The sequence below is a fragment of the Poeciliopsis prolifica genome, unplaced genomic scaffold, assembly GCF_027474105.1.
Source record: "Poeciliopsis prolifica strain line A6 unplaced genomic scaffold, Auburn_PproV2 SCAFFOLD014, whole genome shotgun sequence".
Lineage (NCBI taxonomy): Eukaryota > Metazoa > Chordata > Actinopteri > Cyprinodontiformes > Poeciliidae > Poeciliopsis > Poeciliopsis prolifica.
In genome coordinates this window covers 1,345,934-1,366,806 of record NW_026562389.1, presented here as the reverse complement: position 1 = coordinate 1,366,806, position 20,873 = coordinate 1,345,934, and the positions used below count along the sequence as shown (strand labels likewise).

Genomic DNA, 20,873 nt, shown 5'->3' with positions numbered 1-20,873 from the left:
AGGCTGCCATTTTGCTCAGTTTATACCAGAGATTAGTTCTTCTCAATTGTCATTTCACTGAGCACATGAAATTTGCAGACTGGTAATAGGATTAGTTTCCCCCTTGTCACCAATTTCTAAACTGCTTCAGTCTGCCTTACTTCACCCTAAGCATTATGACTGCTTGTGTAACTTACTTTTTAATAAGTGCCCCTTACACGTGGGCTTTTTGTGGCTGAAGCCCTGGATGTCTTTTGAATGGCCAAAGAAGAAGTAGTAAAATACATATCTACTAAATCACTGCACACAGATCCTGAAATATCAATTAAACTCCAAATATTTACTTTATAACACGCACATATGTGTAGTTTTTCTTTTATATTTCATACAGTAAGCCCACTGCATGAAACTTCTCTCTATCAAGTCTTGGAAAAAAACCAGGTCATTTGTGCAAAACTGAACTGCTGCCTCAACAGAATAAGGTTGAATGGCTTTTACATAGGTCACTTTATTAAAGCAGTCTGAAATGTTTATATCATCATCTGATGTATAAGTAAACATGAGTCTGAGAGGGAAAAACAGGAAATACAAAAGAAAAAAAGTCAACGATCTTTTGTGATTAAATTTAGGTTCTTTTGGTTGTGCTGTAAAGTAACAGTGTCCCATTTAAGGTCAATTCCCACCAATAAAAAGTTATCCAGGCATTTCTCTGAGCATGTGGAGTTTCCAGTCTGTGATGATCTAATGTACATCAGTTGGCTATGGTGCAGTGGAAGCAACCCTTTAGCTTGTGCAATTGACTTTATATCATCTTGAGTGGGTAACATTTAGACATTTTTACTTTGTAAACTTAATGCATTAGGCATGTAGGCATTGGATTTCTCTGGCATGAATGAGTTTCCTTCAATGGCATTGAGTTTTGTTGTCCAAATTGGTGCAAGTGTGGATTGCCTTGTGATGAACATGTCAACTTGTCCAAGCGAAGATTGTCCCCAGTTTGGTTAATCCTGGTTCTTAATCCAAACAGGATTATGCAGTATAAAAAAGTGATGCATGTACGGATGTATTGTAATGGAAGTCTGCTGGCATTTAACTACACATTTGGAGAGACTGTCAGCATTTGCCAAACTTCTTTAAACCCTTTTTAGCATTTCCTTTTTCTGCCTTCAGTCTGCTGAATTCACACACTCATTATTTATCCTCTCATAACTGCTGTTAATGACAAGTATTTTTACTGCTTTCAAAATAAAAGAACATTTTTTTTTTCTTGACAATATCCGTTTCCATTTGTCTAGATCTGGAGCTGACATGTCTTCTCTTCGTAGCAAAAATATTTTTTGTACAGAGTCTAATCTATTTCCTATTTGATTTCTGTGGTTTTATTTAATTCTCAATAGGTAACCACATTAAGTAAATAAATAAACCAAATCAAAATTTTTCAGTGAGAAAACTTTAAAATTTTCTTTATCTTGTTTATAGGGACACAGTTCTGATCTGGGTTTGGACCAAATTATTATTCCAGATCAAACCAAAACAAATCCAAGTCACCTGTGTCTTGAAGACATGATTTCCTGGAGTCCTATAACCACATATCCTAAAAGTAGGCTAGGGCTGAATATGGAAAATTGCTTTAAAATTACTGCTTGTCAAAAATAGATCACAGGTGATGACTACTAACTCATGGAATGATGGGTGAAGCCCTCCAAGAATACATAAAAAAACAGAACCCAAGCCTGCTCTTAAGTTCAGCCAATTTTCCAGACTTTAACAAAATAAATAACTGAATCTTGAAGGAGATGAGTAGGTTGATATCTGAGTTTTTCTGGCTGCTTTTTAAAGACTCTGCACACTTGAAAATGTGAAGCCCAAATGGCCTCAAAAAGTGTGCTAGACTCTTTGCTGCCTTTTTTAAGAGGCTTATCTCAGAAGAAAGCAGGTGTTCTGCCTCAGACGTTTGATGGTTTGCACTGAGACCTGTTTAACCCTAAAGCAAATATGTATTAAAATAATTTAAAGATGGGGGATTTTGTGCTCTCGTTTTACTTTTAAATGGCTGGTCATTTCTCACTATCAACAACAATTTTCTTGTTTCATATTGTCTTTTCTTCCTGTGGTTAATCCTTAGTTTTATTTCTGCTAGTTTAGATTACTAAACCAGCAGAGAGTTGTTGCTCTACTTTTTTGGTAGAGTAACAACTTTTGGTAGAGTTGTTTCTCTACCAAAAAAGGAAAAAAAAGACACTTGGTTTTTCTATTTTAATGCAATTCACTGCTTCTGTTACGCTATCTTTGCCACAGCTCTAAAGAACTGTTGGAATGCTTAGTGCTTGGTTTTAGGTTACAGCAGTTGCCGAGTGACTGACGCATGAGATGATTGTTAAGACTGCTCACGGATAAGAGAAGGCCCGCCCTTTAAACAATTACTACTACCAAAACAACCCCTCCCCACTCAGTCATTCTCAGGCAGAACCTCAAGGGAAACAGTCGGACAGAAAGGCCGTCACGTACGTCTTGAGAAACTGGCATCTTATTTCAGCCCTTCGGTGGGTGGAAAAAATAAGCACATGGACTTGAAAGGGAGGCACAGAGTAAGGAAGGAGAGCAGCAGCAGTGTGAGTGAGTGAGTGCATGGCTGGATTAGGAAAGAGGACGATCACATGCTGCTCTGGCATGAACGATAAGTGGAAGTGAGTGAGAGGGAGAGCCGGGTAACAAACCGACTTGCTGCCGAACCACCAGAGCTTCAGGAGGAGCAGCAGTGTGGAGAACTGTTTGGTCTGGACCACTCTGCTAAGCTGGGGGAAGGACGCTCCATCCGGATCGCCTCAGATCAGCGGCGGCCGGTCAATGGGATCCCGGTAGCTCGCTGGAGAAGGTGTCTGCGACTTTATGCACACAAGGAGTTTACACATGTCGTCTGTGTGGATGTGGAAGGAAAAATCAGAAGATGAGTATCATTCTTAAGCCTCGGTCTCGCTCCACGAGCTCTTTGAAGAACACAGAGGGGATATGGTAAATTGATAAGAAACTTTATCTTCCAACTCTATTTGGTGCTAATTTGTTGTTAATTGTAGTTCCTTTTATTCACATTCTTTTCAGTTTAGGTCTAAAAGCTGTCATCCTGCTCCTAGAGCACACTAGAGTGTTTTTTTTTTTTTTGTTTTTTTCTGTGCAAGGCACTACTCATTTTTCTGTCAGAGGATGAGATTGCCTTTGACATCACCATACACTTACTTTGATGATGCAAGCATTTCTATCAGCAAGTGAAGCAAATTACATTGAGAAAAATAGAGACGTTCCAGTCAGAGTGTGGATGACTTCTGATCCCTGTTATTTGTAAAGACTTAACAAATCACATCCAATTTGAGCTAATTCTGATTTTTTTTTTCAAAATCTAAAATAACTTTTAGTTGAGTCAGAATATGTTTCCTGGTATTTGTTCTGTTAGTGGTCATTGTTTTTGCATTGGAGGCAGAGCTTTATGTTAGAAGCACATTCCTTGTGTTTTAAGAGAGCAGCAAAAGTATTTTATTTTTTTGAAACAAAGACCAAACAATTATTGAGATGACATTTAAAACTCTAGCATTTTATTTTGTTATTCAGTGATGCCAACTCAGCTGGCATTACTGATACAGCAGCTGCTATGTATTTCTAAAGTAGTGTACATCATCATCTTTGAAACTTTCTGGTTATGAAATAATTTACAAATCCATCTTGATGTATGGAAACAAAAATGATAAAATCACAACTTTTCTCCATTTTATTAAATCTTATTGTTTTCTGTTGATAGCCTTGGTGTCTGAAAACCTGAACAAATGTCTTGACATATCTGTAGTTCTTTTTAAATAATATATTTTATCTCTTTTCTTCATCTGGCCTATTTATTGTACTTTAACTGGCCTGCTTTTAGTATTCTTACCATTGTTGTCATTGTTTGCACTGGTGCTAGTACACAGCTGATGTTAGTTCACCGAAAATAAAAACAAAGTACAAATGTAGTCTTTTCAACCAGACCGTCACAGCTTGGGTTCGGTGAAGTTGAAAGTCCTCTGAGTCCAGGCTACAGACAGTTTTTGCATATCTACTGAAGAGCTAAATTTATCTGTAGTTGAATTCAGGATGCTAAATGCATCCTCAGGGGCAGAACTCGCTTTGCCCTTCCCCTTTTGTCTCCTTTTCCCTCCTGTTGCAGCTTGTTCTTGCTTGTCAGTAAAAAAAATATATGAATTGAAGCTCCAACACTGAAGGTGAGCACCCACATGTTTTACATTACTCTTTCAGAAATATGGTAACTGAGTATAACTGTGGTTTGTACTCAATTAAAATACTCAAAATAAAAGGCTCATAAAGTTGTGGGGTTTTTACAAGAGACATGTGTTTAAACCTGGTAGAGTCTTATAGTCTCGTGTCAGTTTACCAGTCTGCTCTTCAACCTACTCAGCTTTTGTAAAATGAAGACATAGTAACCAAGTCTCATGCTGTTATAGTGCTTCTGCCGGTGGGACATGTTACTGTACCTACAGTAAAGTGAGTGGTTATAAAACTGGTTTTAGTAAAAGAGCTGACTGCAAAATGTCTTTTATTTTGCTCTCAGTAAAAGCTGAGAATCTGGCAGTGTTTGGTTTGTATGAGCCATCTTTTTGAATGTCTACCAAAAGCAATACTCAGCTGGACAAGGCATACCGCCTACTCCATCTGTCCTGCCCTCCTTTATGCCATTTACTGTTTTGTGGAGGCTTCTTTCATTTAATTCTAACATTGCCTTTTTTCTTTCATGACAGATATCTGAGTGTTTTTAAGATGAAAAATACATCACTGATGGGCAGTATTATGAAGAGGATCAAAAGTATGTGCTTAAGTCCAGTAAAAACATAACTGTGTTGTATCACGATAGCTTATATTATGCCTTTACATGTCTGATTAGATGTCTTCAGGTTCATGTTTTTTTGTTTTTTTTTTGGGGGGGGGGGTTGCACAAACTCCCATGAACAGCTGTGTGAGGCTGTGCATTGCTATGTAAGACAATGACAAGACTCAACATAAAGAAATCCAAACAGACCTGTTTGTCTCAACTAAGCAAATAGATGTTTTATAATTACAGAGTGTCGGTGTCCATCATTGTGTTGTAGAATAAACATAGATCAAATCATTAGAAGATGTAAATTGGGAGAAATAAGCAAGAAAAGACTGTTTGCATCTGACTTTTCTAGCCAACGTTACAGTTTAGTAAGAAATTTTAAGGTATAATGAACATTGGCATTTAAATTATCTAAAAGTATTGCCGATATAAAGTTAATGAGGAACATATAATTTGAATGTCAAGTTCAACACTTTAAATTAGTAGCAAATACAAAAAGCATTTTTGTAAGAATTCAAAGATGTTAGCTAAGTCAAGTGTTAGTTATTCTAGTTTGTCTTGAGTTGTGTCCTGTGAAGGATGTTTTCTATTATTTGATTTTCTTCTTACTAAAATAACTCCTTAAGTTAAAAGTAATATAGATAAGTATAAAAATTGTCCCAAGTCTTGTTGTTTAGAAACTTTCTGTTGTGGAGCAAAAAGCTCTAAAGTCACAGAGCTAGTGAGCTGAACATTTTAACCTTGGAAGATGTGATTAGCACATCTTAACTGAGGTTCTCAGAAAAACTTTCTTCATTTCAACTCATGAATGTTGTTTAAAGCCTATCCCTAACAAATTGATGCAAAAACTGTTGCATTTTCTTCTAGCAATTTGTTTCAACAGTTTCTGGCAATGGCTGAACATCAGGCCTTTCATAAGGCATAACGTGTAGGTTAATATTTTTTCTAAAATTAGCATTTAAGTATCACACTCCTAAGATGATGAATGGAATGGAAAATAGGTTCATAGCAAAGTGGACCCCTGGTGTGTATTGGAGCTGAAGTGGCTCGCTTTGCTTTTACCCATATGAACCAAGAAGACGGCACTTTGCCATGGTGACCTCTTTATGCGTCTCATGATTGACTAACTTTTCTCCGTGTTGCAGCCGCAACAATAGGTGCCAGAGCAGTGTTACGACTAAAGACAACGATTCATATTATTTTTATCTCACAGAGTCTGAAGGAAAGCGGGAGAAAGGATGCCAGGGAATGAAACACTGCCATTAATAATTGATTTGATTGCGTCCTGCTATGTAAAAAAAGGTCAACTGAGGAGTACTCGTCCCCCAAGCAGTAAAAATTCCTACCAACGTTCCAGGAATTATGGCAAAAATGTTGCTGTTTTAAGGTGATTTTTATTTCAAGAAGATTTGCATGAATGATTTTCATACTTATGAATTTATGGTTCAATTTTTCTCCTAATGTTGGAGCCAAATACAAATTTGGCTATTCCTTGCTGTTGGGTATTGGCAAATCAGCATTTATCTGCCTTGACTTTTTTTTTACTTCTATGAATACATGTGCGTGTGTGTGTGTTTGTGTGGGTGGGCAGTGCAGACAGGAAACAGGCGTCGTTATCAGTGAATGGTCAGTCCTTATCTGCTTGGTCCGATCTGCTTTGTGGTTGATGGCCTTGTCACAAATTCTTTGCCTCCTCCTCCAGTCTGTTCAAACAAGATGGCAAAAGAAGAAAAGTATTTGCCCCAACATGAATAATATGTTGCAGGTCGTAGGTATGGCTTGCCTTTGACTTAGAGCCAATCTGCTTTGATCTGCAACAGTGTCACAGTCACTGCTATTTTCTAAAAGACAAAAAGACGACCTCTGTCACAAATACAAGAATTCGATAAGTACAAGATACTTATATCATAATAATAACAGTAAAAATAATATTTTTAAGGAATTTTTTGGAAAAATCTTTAATGCATCCAACTGATTGAACAGTAACAATTTAAGTGGATGGTTTCCAGAGCAAAAATATTTATTTTCTAAATCTTGGTAGATATAGAGCTTGCTATTGCTTGATTTGTTGCAGGTATTTATTTACACTGAATGTTAATCTAAAATAATTTTTTGGGTGAATTTTTACCCTCACTACCTGTATTTGAAGACTAAATATTCAGCAGTCATCCTCAGCCCAGTTACCTGAGGAGAGAGCACAACTACATAATTAATTATAACAATAATTAAGTTAATATCAACCTGCCATAATTGGTGTTATTTTAAGAAAAACACAGCAAAAGAAATGTATAACATTTTACTTGTGTTGGTGCAAAACAACAAAGTTCAGGAGTCGTTTCTAAATCTTTGAGTCTCTGTATTGAAATAAAATAACCATATCATAACTGTTAATCAATATGTTCTAATGTTTTAGCAGCAGTAGCATCATTGCTTGTCTGTAATAAAATAATTATATCATGTTATATCTTTCAGTTTAATTTTCACTCAAGGCAATAATTTTATGATAATCTCATAGCAGCTCATTCCTCTGGGACACCTGAAATAAAAACTCTGCTGCCATTTTAAAACCGTAGGTCATGGACATGCCACAGGACGCAGTGCAACACCTTGCTCACGTCCTTTCCTTCTGTCTCCATCTATTTTTCACTGTTCACTCACCTCTTCGTTTTTTCCTTGTTCTCCTCTTACACCAAAACAGAAAATGGTTAGTTCACTGATTCACTTTAAGCTCTGAGCTGTTACACAGAGCATAGCGTATCTTTTTAAGCAGATCAGTAAGGATGAGGATAGATGGGATTCTGACCCACCTGAGGGTGTATCCATGAGAACAATGTTGGTCACATTACATAACACAAACATAGCTGTGTGTCTCTTTTAAATGTGCGACCAAGTGCAAAGAGTGTGCGGTTTATATTTAACTCAACCAAGAGCTTTAAAACAAATAATAGAAAACGATCTTATAAACCCAGAATCCCAAATGTTTACAAGCTGTGTGCAAAAGCAGACAGCGGGAAGACAACTCTTGCTTTATTTTTAGAAAGCTATGGACACAAAAGGAAGCAGGCTAGCGAGAAACGGTGAAGAGAAATGTTTCTCTCCTCACTGTTGAGCTAACTTCAGAAAGTTTTAATCTTGCTTAGATTAAAGCTGTAAAAACAAAGATTAATGAATATATACTAATATGTATATTATGGAGTTTGATTCCCTGCATGGTTGGGGGACATAATAGTGAAATGCTTTGTTTTTGTCTATTTGTCAAATAGGACCAGCTGACCTCAGAAAGAGAATAAAGATGGCACAGACTCACAAACTCTGAGTTTTGACCCTCAAATCAAATTATGTCAACTCCTGACTCCAGTTACAAAGTGAAAAGTTCAGCAGAACATTGTTACAGGCCACTTTCTACATTAAAAATATGCCACAATAAGCAGCATATTCATTTTTTGTCATTTAGTTTTCTATGAGCGGTTCCTGTAAGTGAACCGCTCATTCACTTACAGGAATGAGCGGCTCTGCTCCCAAACTAGAACACAAAAAGATGTCAAAGTCCTGTTCTTACGTAGTGGTATCACTAAGATCCACATTTGCAGAATAGCTGTTAAATGTAGGTCGTGTCCCAGAATAATTTGACAGCAGTACCCCACTTTGCCATTTTTAACTAAGTGGATCATTCAGAGTAGACTCAGCGTTTTGGAAGTAAGGAGATAAACTAATTCAGTGTTTGAGAGCAAATGTGTGAGGGGGTGATGAAAAGGAATAAAGATGAGAAATTTAACAGCAAATGTGTCAACCAAAACCAGTCACTGAATGTACAAAGACTTAGGAAAATTATATGCCAGTTTAAATCAGTACTTCAGTTGTGGAGGAAAAAATAGTTATTCCTGAAGAGTCACAAAGGAGCTACATTGAGAATCTGAGTTGTTCCCTGTTATGTAGTTGTTTTTCAATAATCATTTTATCATTTTTGATGTGCTCATATCTGGGAACTCCACTTTAAAATTTGTTACTTAAAACAAACAAAAAATAACATCTGCATCGAACCCTGCACCTCCTTTGGGCTGTTTGTAGAACAAGGATCGTTAAATGCAACAAGAATTTCACAGAATACAAAACTTTTCATTCAAAATGTTTACAGTAAAATAAAGAAACTGTGACAATTTTGTCTTTCGCAGAGTCAAACTACAAAAACTAATAATTAATAATATAGTTATAATAATAAGACATAGAAAACGGCTAATGAAAATGTTTGACTGGACTGTCAGTGCATTAGTTGTATTTTAGTCAATTTCTTCTTTGTGAGACATATTATCTATGTGCTATTGTTTTTTATTAATCAGGCTGTAACCTTGGCAAATGTCACTGTCGGACATTGGGAAAGTGGGGTTTCACCCTGTCAGTTCTTGAAACTACACGCAAAAATAACTCGTAAAAGCCCACACAATGTCAGTGCAAAAAAAAAATTAATGGGGTCCAAATGACCCCATTTCTTAAGACCGCGGAAGGGTTGAAGGGTTAAAAGTGATGGAGAATGTTCCCATGGTTCGAAATCTTTTTAAAGAGATAAAGAAAGTCTTGTAGTTTTTCCCACTCACTGAAGTACTAAGTAACTTAGCTTTCAGAAAGCAGCCCACACATATTTTTGGCTTGGTGAGCTCCCAGGAACCATTAATGAGTTCTGTAGATTAAAAGTTTGATTAAGTAGATTTAAAAAGAAAAAGGGTATTTTCTATGTTTATTACGACAACCACAGTCCGATCAGCTCTCATTATGCGTTTGTTGTACTAAAGCCAACAACAGAAAAATGACGTTGGATGATCGTAACAGTTTTATAATGTTTTTGAAATAACAGCACATTGTTTTTAAATTTGGATGATTTTCTTTTTTGTTGTTGTTGTTTTTGGAATGATAATTGATATATTGACACCAAATTTTAGCAACATATTTATTTAAGACTGACAACTCTTGAAAAAAATTCCAAGTTTTTAAAGAGGTAGCAATCTCAGAAACACTTACTATCTGACATCCATCCATCCATTTATTGTCAATACCCGCTAGTCTGTGCTCACTCACTTAGTCTTCTGTTTATTTCTACTATAGTGTTGGCCTTCTTTTCTCTCTTTTTTTTTCTTTATTTACTTTGTTGGAAAACAGGTATTCCAACTATGATGTCAATGTTGGTGCAATACTATGCTAACTTTGCTCCAAGACTTATTTGTTATGCCAGAGGAGGGAGGGTGTGTCTATAGAGTAAAACCACACATGCAGTTTAGGTGAGACTGAGATTGGGCTTTGACGTCAGAGTGTGATCAGATGTTAAACATATGCTAGAGGCTCTGTGTCAACACTTTCTCTGTCTCAGTTTGAAATCTTTTTCTTGTTCACATGCAGGATGTACTCATTCATGTGCACTTACCACACAGAGCAGCTGCATGACGAGCTGGCCTGTGTTAGCAGTGATGACTTATCTTTCACTGGTGTGAGTTGGGGTTCTCACACTTGCAGTAAAGACAGCAGAATGATTACTTGGCTTGATAAGAGTGTGAAAATGGGTGATATGAGGGAGGTTCAGACCGATTGGTGCTCTTTGAGAGGGTAGAGAGCAACTTTTGAGAGAAGTTACCAGTCATTTCTGCAGTACTTTGTGTGTCTTTTTTGTCTAAGAAGGACAATACAATTGCCCTTTGCTCCAGGCAGGCAGCCAAACTATCCTATTCCCCAACAAAAGCTCACTCTCAGTCAGCTTCTGCCATCAGTTATATCACAGGAAGAAGGTGGATCATTTAGCCCTTTAAGTATTCAGGAAAATATGCCTGGCATGTCCTGTGTTGCAGTGTGGCTTTCGAGGAGCTTGATAAGATGTGACTACAGCTAGATATTTTACAGATTGCACTAATTTTTGATCTTCGATGTTTATAAAGAGAACAGTGATATAAACAAATGATACAAGAATAGCATTGACTCTGTTAGACATTGGTGTGTTTGGTGTGGCTAACATGGCAAAACATCAGTCTTCAGATTCATACCCTACAGAATGTAAACGTTAACACAGAGTAAAAAGTTGACATTTCCAAATCCAGAAATTTTAATGGCAAAAACACAATTAAAGCTCATGAGGAGAACAGAGCAACTTTGCTGTACTCTGCTTGACCTCTTTAATTTCTCAATTTATTTCTTGTTAGATAATATAGCAGTTGTACTGTTGGAACTTAAGAGTTACATTTAAGAATGTAACTCTGGATACATTGGCTTTACTTAAGTAAAACCCATACACTCGATTCTCTACTTTCTCATACAAAGTAGGCAACATATTCGCACATTTGTGGGTCTCACTTGCCAACTTTTATTCTATTGTCTTTTCAAACCAAGCCAGGGTTTTTCCATACCTGCAGGCATTCTGCAACTTTATCTGAAGAAGTTAGGTTTTATCTTGGAGTTAAAGAAAAGGAGCCAGATTACTTTGAATGAATGCTTTTATTTACACAAGTACATTTAATATCGGGGGACTTTCAACAACATATAGCCTGTCTACATACCGTCAAATTTTTTTTAAAGTTTTAATTTCAATAAGTGTTCACTCTGCATATTTTAGGCTGTCACATGTGCACAGGTTTGCACATTCATTTGTTATGTATCACTGTGATGATTATGATAAGATAAGAAGACGTCACCCTTCTGGGTATTACGCATTGTGTTGAGGGGAATCCCACACTGACCTTAGCATCCTCCCCAGACCAGATTATAGGATTGCGTCCCAGCCTTGGCGATGAGGGAGACGTCTCTGTAGATATGCATTAGTCATCACTTGGGTGCACAATCACCTTGGAGACTAAGGAGCTCAGCATGACATCCCAATAGGAAGTGGTGTCACTGGTTAAAAAACACTGCTTAGCTGTGAGTCATTAGCAGTATCAGAACTAAGGTATTCCCTGTAGTACTGAGGAGGGTTGGAATAAAGCATGCTGAGTGTGGTTCTGTGTGAACAGATTTATATGGTCCAGGACTAGTGAGAAAACCTGCTGTGATAAATTATAAGCCTAAGTGATTGAAAATAGAGTAGGAACCGTAGGAACCCACTTTTGTAATCACATTACAATGATTTGATGTCTTTTATATATATATATATATATATATATATATATATATATATATATATATATATATATATATATATATATAATTCACAATCGGGATTTTATTTTATATATATTAAGATATATTAAGAGTTACATTTAAGAATGTAACTGTGGAATTTTTTTATATCTCCCAGAACTTTATACAACATCATAAATAAGTCAGACTCAACACTTGAATTCCAGGCATATTCAAAATATTGAACAGTGCTGCCATATAAAGATAACTACAAAGCTTTGTAAAATATTTATCCCCAATCACCAACGGATTGCAAAGTTCTTAGTTTAATCGTTTACAAACCTTCTGAAAAACACCTGTTCAGATTTTAATACCCCTTTTTCTTCTTTTTTTTTGCCTGCAGCTTTGATGTGGACAATGGCACGTCGTCAGGTCGAAGCCCCCTGGACCCGATGGCCAGCCCGGGCTCAGGCCTCATCCTGCAGGCCAACTTTGTCCACAGCCAGCGGAGAGAGTCGTTCCTCTACCGCTCGGACAGCGACTACGACCTCTCGCCCAAGTCCATGTCCCGAAACTCCTCCATTGCCAGTGACATGTGAGTGGCACAAAGATTTTCCTTTCATTTATAACACTTAGACAGTCCACCCAAATAAAATGTACATCTGTTAATCTCAGTGGGGGCTTTTTGTGTTTTGGTGGATCTGTCACAGCTGGATGTTTTAAGGACCGGTTCTAGACCTCAGTGCATGAGCAGCAGATGGTTGTGTGCTGTCACATAACTTAACACTAACTCATGCCCATTTAATTGAGCAAGCATGTGGCACAAACACATTTTGACAATATGTAGCATCATATTACTGCACATTGAAATAATGGCCTAAAAATCTAATGAGATTTAGATCTCATTAGATTTTTATCCCACAAATATCAGTTCACATGCTGAAAGTACAAATGAAGGAAATGTTGTCGCTACGGTGTTTTTGCAACAGGATAGCCATTGTCATCATTCCCCTGCACCTGTTGCCAGTCTGTGTGTATCTTTGTCTTCAGTTTATTGGTTACATCAGTAGTAGCTGTAGTTTCCCTTTTGGGTTGGTATCAACTTTAATCAAGGCTTTTTAGCTAAACCTTATTGAGCCTCAAACTTTAGGTAAACATTTGACACCCAAGACAATCAATGCAGGTAAACCAAACATGTGTGATTTTAATATTTAATCTGTAAAGTTACATTTCAACCAAAAGTGCTTAAACCTTGAAGTCAAAGTCACATTTTTTCAAGAGCAGATTTAAAAACAACAGTTGACTAAAATGCTGGACAGCTAAAGAAACTAAATAATTGAGTAACTGATAATGGAGTAAATTGTTGTCTGATTAAGACATCTCAACAAAAAACAACTTTAAATAATAAGAACTTTTCCTTTAAAAGAAGAGAAGGAAAAATGGGGGAAAAAATGTAGGGATGTTTTCACAGGTGCATAGAAGCTAACATCCTTCACAGCAGCCTTGCTGCGATTAAGCACAAAAAAAGCACAAAAAACTAGGCTCTGATGTTACTTTTTGTTAACATTTTCTCATATTTTCCAATATATTTAATATTTTTCTTAAAGTATTTTCACTACGCTCGCTACCCCACCATTACAGAATACATTTTAAACTTTCATTATTTGTTTTCAAAGCTCTCAAAGGCCTTGCTCTTCCTTATTTATCAAAGTTGTTGAGCTTTTCTGTTTGCAGCAGGTCTTTGAGCTCAGACAGTTACTTACTATTCCACAGTACAAACATTGGGGTGACAGTTTTTTACTACCCCTTATCTACAGCTTCATAGGTTCCAGAGCACAACATATTGTTAAATTTCAGCAATATAGGAGTTTCCACTAACATAGACTCCACTTTCTTTATTTCTTTCAGTCATGGTGACGATATGATTGTAACGCCATTTGCACAGGTATGTGAATTTGTCTTAATGTTGCAAATTGTGATGATCAATGCCTGATCAAATCCTAATTAATCATATCCTGCTCTCAGGTTCTTGCAAGCTTGAGAACTGTACGGAACAACTTTGGTGCATTAACCAATCTACAGCAAGACCGAGCATCTAATAAGTAAGTTGCTTTCATTACTTGTGATTACTGAGATAAAATCAGGCATGATGAAGCCCCTAATTTCTAGATTATTCCAACCTTAAACATCTAAACATGTAGGAGATATTTTACTAGCTTCTAAACATGTAAACAAGTTATCCAATGTATTTATTTTCAGGACCCTACAAAAAGTTGACCAGTTTGTTTCGTCGGGGATGGTGTAGAAATACAGTAGTGCAATGACGTGAATCACAGTGGTTATTATTTTCATAAGATTATAAAACACTGAAGGCACAGTTTTTAAATTCGTGTTGTATTTCAGCCAATGGATTCCTCAAACACACTCGCCTTGTACAGTTGGCTCTGTCTGCCCTCTGCTGTCTGTTTTTAGTACTGCAATAGCTTGTTGAGTGATTTCTTTGCAGTAGCTCCAAACAGTCAAGGTTCTTTGCATTTACTGAGCCAACGCTAGATGTTGTTTTTCTTTGTTATGGATTGTGTTTCAATGTTCTGCAAAATGTTAGAATTTTAAATGACATTTAATGTTATGTGCCTGTTTGTGACAGGAGATCACCCATGTGCAACCCACCCCCTATCACCAAGACCACCTTTACAGGTAAGAAATGTTACTTCATTTCATTAGATTTACTTGTTATACACTGTACTTATTTTCATGAGCAGATGTTCTCACCTTCTGTTTCCATCCTTATGAATATTCTGAGTTCATTTGAAAAAATACATTTCCTTTTTTTTTACTATTGATTTACTTTTTCAAATTCTAAGAACTGCTTAGACAGACAACAAGACCAATTATTCATATTCATGGTGATCAACTATATATTTTTTTCAGATATAGACATATCAGTGCCAACATAAGAGTAATTGATTATTGAATGTGTATTCAGAGCTGTCCTTTACCTGTTAGACAGCCATCTTTCACTGTACAACCTGTCTGGCCTCTTCTGAATGGGTTTTCTGAAGATGGCATTGTGCAGACTGTATCAGATGGCTCAAAAAGATTCACTCTTCACAGTACAACACTTCCAGTCGCTGTAACCCAGCTCATGTTTGCCAAGACTTTCCATATGACTTTCAAAACCGATAAACCTTTCACATTTCCCAGTTAGTACAAGGATCACGATAGCAAAGACATCCACAGAACCAAAAAAAAGCACTTTTACATAAAAGTGAAAATATTTACTGATTTTAGTACGAAAGTACAAAGCAGGGTACTCAAAATAGTGAATGTGTCACATTTCCCTTCAAGATTAAAAATGTATCTAAAGCAGTTCTCTGAGTGTCGCATCTGAAATCGTTCATGACCTGCTTGCATATCGGGGTCCCAGTGACATTGTGCTATTTTTAGCACACAATCCTATTGCTGCAAGTCATTATTGCTCCTGCCATAAAGTGGTGACAGCTGTGAGTCATGGGCATCATTACGTCAGAGTATTGACCGATCATCATATGTAAACGCATACTGACTCTGCAACAAGCCAGCTTCCAGAGCAAAGCAATAAAAGAACATAATTAATATTATCTCAATGATTTTCCCAGGAGCAATAACGTTACAATTTGATTTGAGGATCTTGGGGTTTTCTAGTTTTGTTAGATTTACTTGTTGAAGTACATTAGGAAATTTAAAAAAACCTATCTACCTAAGTCTGAAATAACCTAAATTATAATAATATATGTTCCTCTGCATGTTTTTGGAAGGTGTTTCCATAATTCATAGAAAGTGGTAGGATTATGTTGAGCAAGAAAAACAATGCATGGTTTGCAAAACGTTTTGCAAATAAAAATCTGAAAAGTGTGCTTTGCCTTTATATTCAGCACCCTACAAACTGTTGATGAAAGGAAAAAACTGTTTTATTTTCCTTCATTATTCAGTGCAGTGAAGTTTGTGGTTAAAATGTGTGAGGGTTCACATGCTTTTACCTTGATCAAGGGTCAGGGTCCCTCCTTTTCTTGGCTTGTCCCTTTCCTCCCCTCCTGTTACTCTTTGAATGTCATTCCTTTCCATTGCCACTCCAACTCCGCCGTTAAGCTGTTCCATAGTTTGGCTCCAGCCCTGCGTCTGTGCAGCAGAGTGGCCTCTCCGAGCGCCGGTGTCTGATGTCGCACTAAGCATGAGAAGAATGTCATTGACGTCAGTGCAGTTGCTGTCAGAAAGAGTAGCACCCGAGTCACTGACACCACACCGGGGGAGAAAGACGGTGACACAAAAAAAGGGAGGCTGAAAGGTTGAAAGAAGAGAGGCAAAAAAAAGGGGGGGGGAGCGAAGGGAAGGATGAGCAGTGGAGGAAGCATAAAATGCAAGAAAGGGAAAGAGAATGTGTTAAAGGCAGTGAAGCAGGAGAGACTTTTGCATATGAGATGATAAAGATTTAGAGGTAGAGTCAAGAGTAACCAAAAATTGTCCTTTCAAAAATGTGCAAGGATGGAGCAGTTCTTTCTGAACATTTTGCATAATCTAAAAACACATTTCAGATTAATTGAACCGAAATTGTTCTTGAATTTCGAAATATTCATGAGATAAAATGTACATATGCGATTGCAGCAATAAGACATCAGTAATTCAGTGTTAAAAAAACAGAAATTCCACATGTTTAGCACTGCTGCTACATTTAGGCATGCAAGAAAATGTTTGCTGCAGTGCTGAAATGATACAGCTCCCAACCTTTTAACCACCACTTCCTTTCACAAACTATTTAAATCCTTTGCTTTCTTCATTATGAAGGGAATTAGTACAAACTGGTGTCTGGCAAGGTGACATTTCCTCTTCTGTTTTGAGACAAAAAAAAGAAAAAACAGAGAAATTTGTCACGTGGAAAGCTTGTGAAGCTGAGACTTTTATCATATTTTTGTCAACTACCTCTTTGTTTTTGCTGGTGTTTGTACACGGAGCACATATGCATGCACACACACACACAGCGTTTGGAGCTGCAAGTTCTGGCTCCTCTTCTTATTTTTATTTTTATCCACTCCATGTTTTGTGTGCCTCCCTTCCCCGTCCACGGCGCAGTCCTCTCAGGCTTTAGGTACAGCTTGGGGAGAGCAGCACGTTTGGCTACCAGGGACGCCGAAGCAACAGCAGCCCACCCTCCTTACCCCCCCCTCCCCCACCTATTTACACAGCATCTGTAGGATACACCATCCGGCACAGACACACAACGCCAGCTTGTACCCACTTGCTTCTTGGATACTGTGGATGGTTTTTTTTTTGTTTGTGTTTTTTTTTTATTATTGGTAGGGGGGCAAAGGAGACAAAACCAGGATGAGTTATGGGTAGATTTTCAGCTGGTGTGAGGGTGTGTGTGTGTGTGTCTGCTTGCTTCCAAGTGTGTGTGTTTGTGTGAAATGTCTTTGTGCTGTTTGACCATGTCTTGGTGCAGTGGACATGCTTGGTCTGTGCTGGACCGTTGGACTCCTGTGGATGCTGACTGGCTCTGAGGTGCTCACCAGATCATCTTCTTCCCATCATCCCTGTCTCCTCTCTGGCCATCCGATAGCAGACATGGGCCTGCTAAACAGACTGTTATTCATCCTGCTACATGACTGGAATTACACTTCCTCTAAGAATGAGAGAATACACTCTCTACATCCCGCTGTGTACGGCTGCTCATGAATGAGTCTGACAAGTTTCTGCTGTTGTGTTTAGTCCGTGTCAACATCTGCTGAGGCTTAACATCTGGGCAAAGAACTAACAGGGTGGCAGATCGCCACCCGTCGACAACCACAACACTCCAGGGGCCTGAAGCTGAGTTTGCGTTCAAGGAAAAATCCAAGGTTGAGAGTGCAGAACTGAACTTTTTGCAAAAAGTCAGCGAGGTGTGCTCCAGCTGTGCTGCAAGGTGGCATACGAAGACAGAGAAGGCCCCTCTCCCAGGCCGTTACAGCTGGCTCACCTGTTCCATTATGAAGAGTCACCCATATGTTTACTCGGGGTATCCCAGCTTAACCGTTTGTGGGGTGGGAGGCCCCGGACCAGCCATTCGTCCTCTGAAGCGGGCCCACACTGACCCGTTGCCCTCCTGTCTTGCCCCCGCAGAGGAGGCCTACCAGAAACTGGCCACCGAGACCCTGGAGGAGCTGGACTGGTGCCTGGACCAGCTGGAGACGCTGCAGACAAGACACTCGGTCAGCGAGATGGCCTCAAACAAGGTAAGGATGTGAAAAATGTTTTTCCGCTGTTTGTTATTTACCTCTTTGCAATGTCTGTTGATAAGATCAAATAATAATTTAAAAATTAATATGCTAAGTTGTTCAGAACAACTTAGCAGCTGGCTCACCGAGTTACCTGCTCAAAGAGTTAAAATATTTTTGTTTGTTATTGGTCATCAAAATGCCTATCTGAACTTGTCCATTGAAGTTTTGAAGTTGGGTGTGATGGTATATATAGATGGTATTCAGGATTAGTGTGTTCCATACTTTGCGTCTATTAGAGTTGCACTGTTGCAAATATATGTAAGCAAGGTCTGCTACAAAGATCCAATGATCAAATTTGACTGGCCAAAATTTGCTGACTTTAATTTTGAAAAGTTTTGACCTCTGGATACAGATTTTAAATGATCCCAGTTTCTTTTTAGGCACTAAAATACTATGTAAGAACAGCATTATACCAATGTCCTGGAATGAAAGATTTTATTACTACTTTATAACAAAGGCGAAATGATTAAAAGTTGGCATTTTTAATTTTAAAGTTATACAATTATTATGACTGCCTTAAATTCAAGGTTTCCCAAAAGAAACCAACATTTCAGCATCCCTGCTTGTTCCATAACAAGTTGTCCAATGAAAAGTCTTGCTTACTCTCTTGCAGCCTTAATAAACTTCAGACATGTATTTCCCTTTTTAAATATCATGTAGTATCTCTGTGTTTCCTCTTTACTTCACTCAAACCTCCACCCTGCAGTGTGTAGCCAGACTAGTGATGTCTTGGTGTCATGTTCACTGATAGGAAAACGATTGGATTTCTGAGTTTCTGACCGTCTGACGCAGGTCAGGGTCAATTGACCCTAAAATTAGACTGTTTTTTCTGTACTAGATAACTGTATGCTGAGTTTGCTCAAAACGTAGGGTGATCTCAATTCTTTTCAAATAATTTATGAAAGAAAATTCATTTTTATTTGCCGTCAGTCCTCACCCGACACCTTTTCCAAGGACACTCCTCTTACATGTACTCTGTTGAGTGCTGCATATGCTGGTATGTTGTCATAGACAATAATGTAGTTGTTCAATTGTTAGCATAATGCTCACGATCAGCACATCTTGATAAATGAAGAAAAGAACAGCAAGCTCCAGTACATCATGCACTGTTGATTTTATTGATTGTCGTATGTGTGGTAGCTATCAGTGCAGTATTACTTAAATAATGTCCTCTTGTTTAAGTGTGAGCCTCTCGGGTAGAAATTCAACGTGCTCAAGCTGTCATGACCTGCATCTGCTGTGTACTCTGTAGCACATCAACGTCAAAAGTTAAATCGTTCGTGTTGTTTTCTTAGGGATAGCATTGTCATGCAGGCAGGGAGTCCAGGTATGAGCATGCTCAGTTGTGTCCAGTGTGTGTTGTGTGCGCGTGCTCGTGTAAGTGGAAGGAGGTTGCTGCGTCGCTCTGAATGCTGATGAGCACTCGGTCCTCGTGATGTCACGCACCGTGATGTCACAAGACCAAAGATGAGGAGAGATGGCGAGGGCAGACAAGACAAAGGACTTGCACAGTGTTGACCTCTAACATTAGCCCATCCACAACTTGGCCTCATTTAGACTTGAGGAGATTTCTAAAAGAGATGAGAAATCAAGAGTACAGCTCTGCCTCATCGTCGCTCACCAACAGAGCTATCTCCAGTTGTCATGGTAACAGCCACAGGCCCGGCCGCCCCGCTATCTCTCCACTAACTCGCATACATACGCAAACATCACAGGTAACATCTTTAGTGATCACCTGGTGTCTGAGGCCCGCAAACTTTTTATTTTGTTTTTGTTTTTTTTGTCAACATAACTCTTCAGATGTTTATGAAGGAACGTTAGAGACTAGAAGAAAACAATCAACCCGAATGCATACAATTACAGCAAAACTTGTCCTCATTTCTTGGATTTCTAATCTTTATATTAATAACAAACCTGCATGATGATGCAAGTTGTGACCTGAAACTGTTGCGTTACTTGGCAGGCTGTATTCAAGGGCATGCTTCTTGTAGTTTTTCACATTTCAAACTCGAACTTTACATTCATGTTGTATTTGTTTGAAAGTATTCAATAAATCGTTTTAATTGATGAGGGATCTAAATCTTTTTCGGTCTCTGCTGAGAGAACACTGTGTGCTGCTTAAGTCGCCAGTTTTGGAGGTCACTGTAGATAAAAGGGGAGAGATTTTCAAAAGTGTCACTTTGAGCTATTTTAAGGAATAAACAGGGATTTTCACTGAATGCTTGGTTTCTCTTTTTTTCATAATTGGTGATGCATATGATCATGAAGCTCATAAACCAATGATTTGGAAGAAAATTTTACATTTTCTAAGGATGGCCCACTTTAGATTTATTTAATATGATCTGAGTTCTTGAAAAATATTTGAAAATATTATTGCCCATTTTTTGTTTAAATTTTCATCTAATACTTCAAAATAAGTGAATAAGGCCATTATCTGCTTTTTTTGCACATCTCTTGAGTTTTTGTCTAGCTCATTGATTGTTTTGGTTTTTGTGTTACTAAAAAATGAACAACTTCATTTCAGGTTTAAATGATCTAAAAGATCATTTAACCATTTTAGATCATTCTTACTTCTGTTTATATTTTCTGAAATGAGATGCCAAAGAAGCAACAGTGTCTATTTAGTCAATTTGTGAAAATTAAGGGTGAAAACCATT

The 20,873-nt window shown here is 37.9% G+C and overlaps 1 protein-coding gene across 6 annotated transcripts in view; it reads left to right on the top strand.

Moving 5' to 3' along the window:
- The window catches only part of pde4d (phosphodiesterase 4D, cAMP-specific), a 190,699-nt gene that overhangs the window by 157,263 nt on the left and 12,563 nt on the right, over positions 1 to 20,873 (top strand). For 5 of the 6 annotated variants that reach the window (XM_055039685.1, XM_055039683.1, XM_055039686.1 and 2 more), the window contains 5 exons: positions 12,330 to 12,521; positions 13,835 to 13,871; positions 13,952 to 14,028; positions 14,574 to 14,623; positions 18,059 to 18,171. In XM_055039685.1, coding sequence (XP_054895660.1) covers positions 12,330 to 12,521; positions 13,835 to 13,871; positions 13,952 to 14,028; positions 14,574 to 14,623; positions 18,059 to 18,171 — 469 coding nt within the window. Of the gene's footprint in view, positions 1 to 2,298; positions 2,992 to 12,329; positions 12,522 to 13,834; positions 13,872 to 13,951; positions 14,029 to 14,573; positions 14,624 to 18,058; positions 18,172 to 20,873 lie in introns of those variants that run through there. The other variant, XM_055039688.1, reaches the window with a different exon arrangement.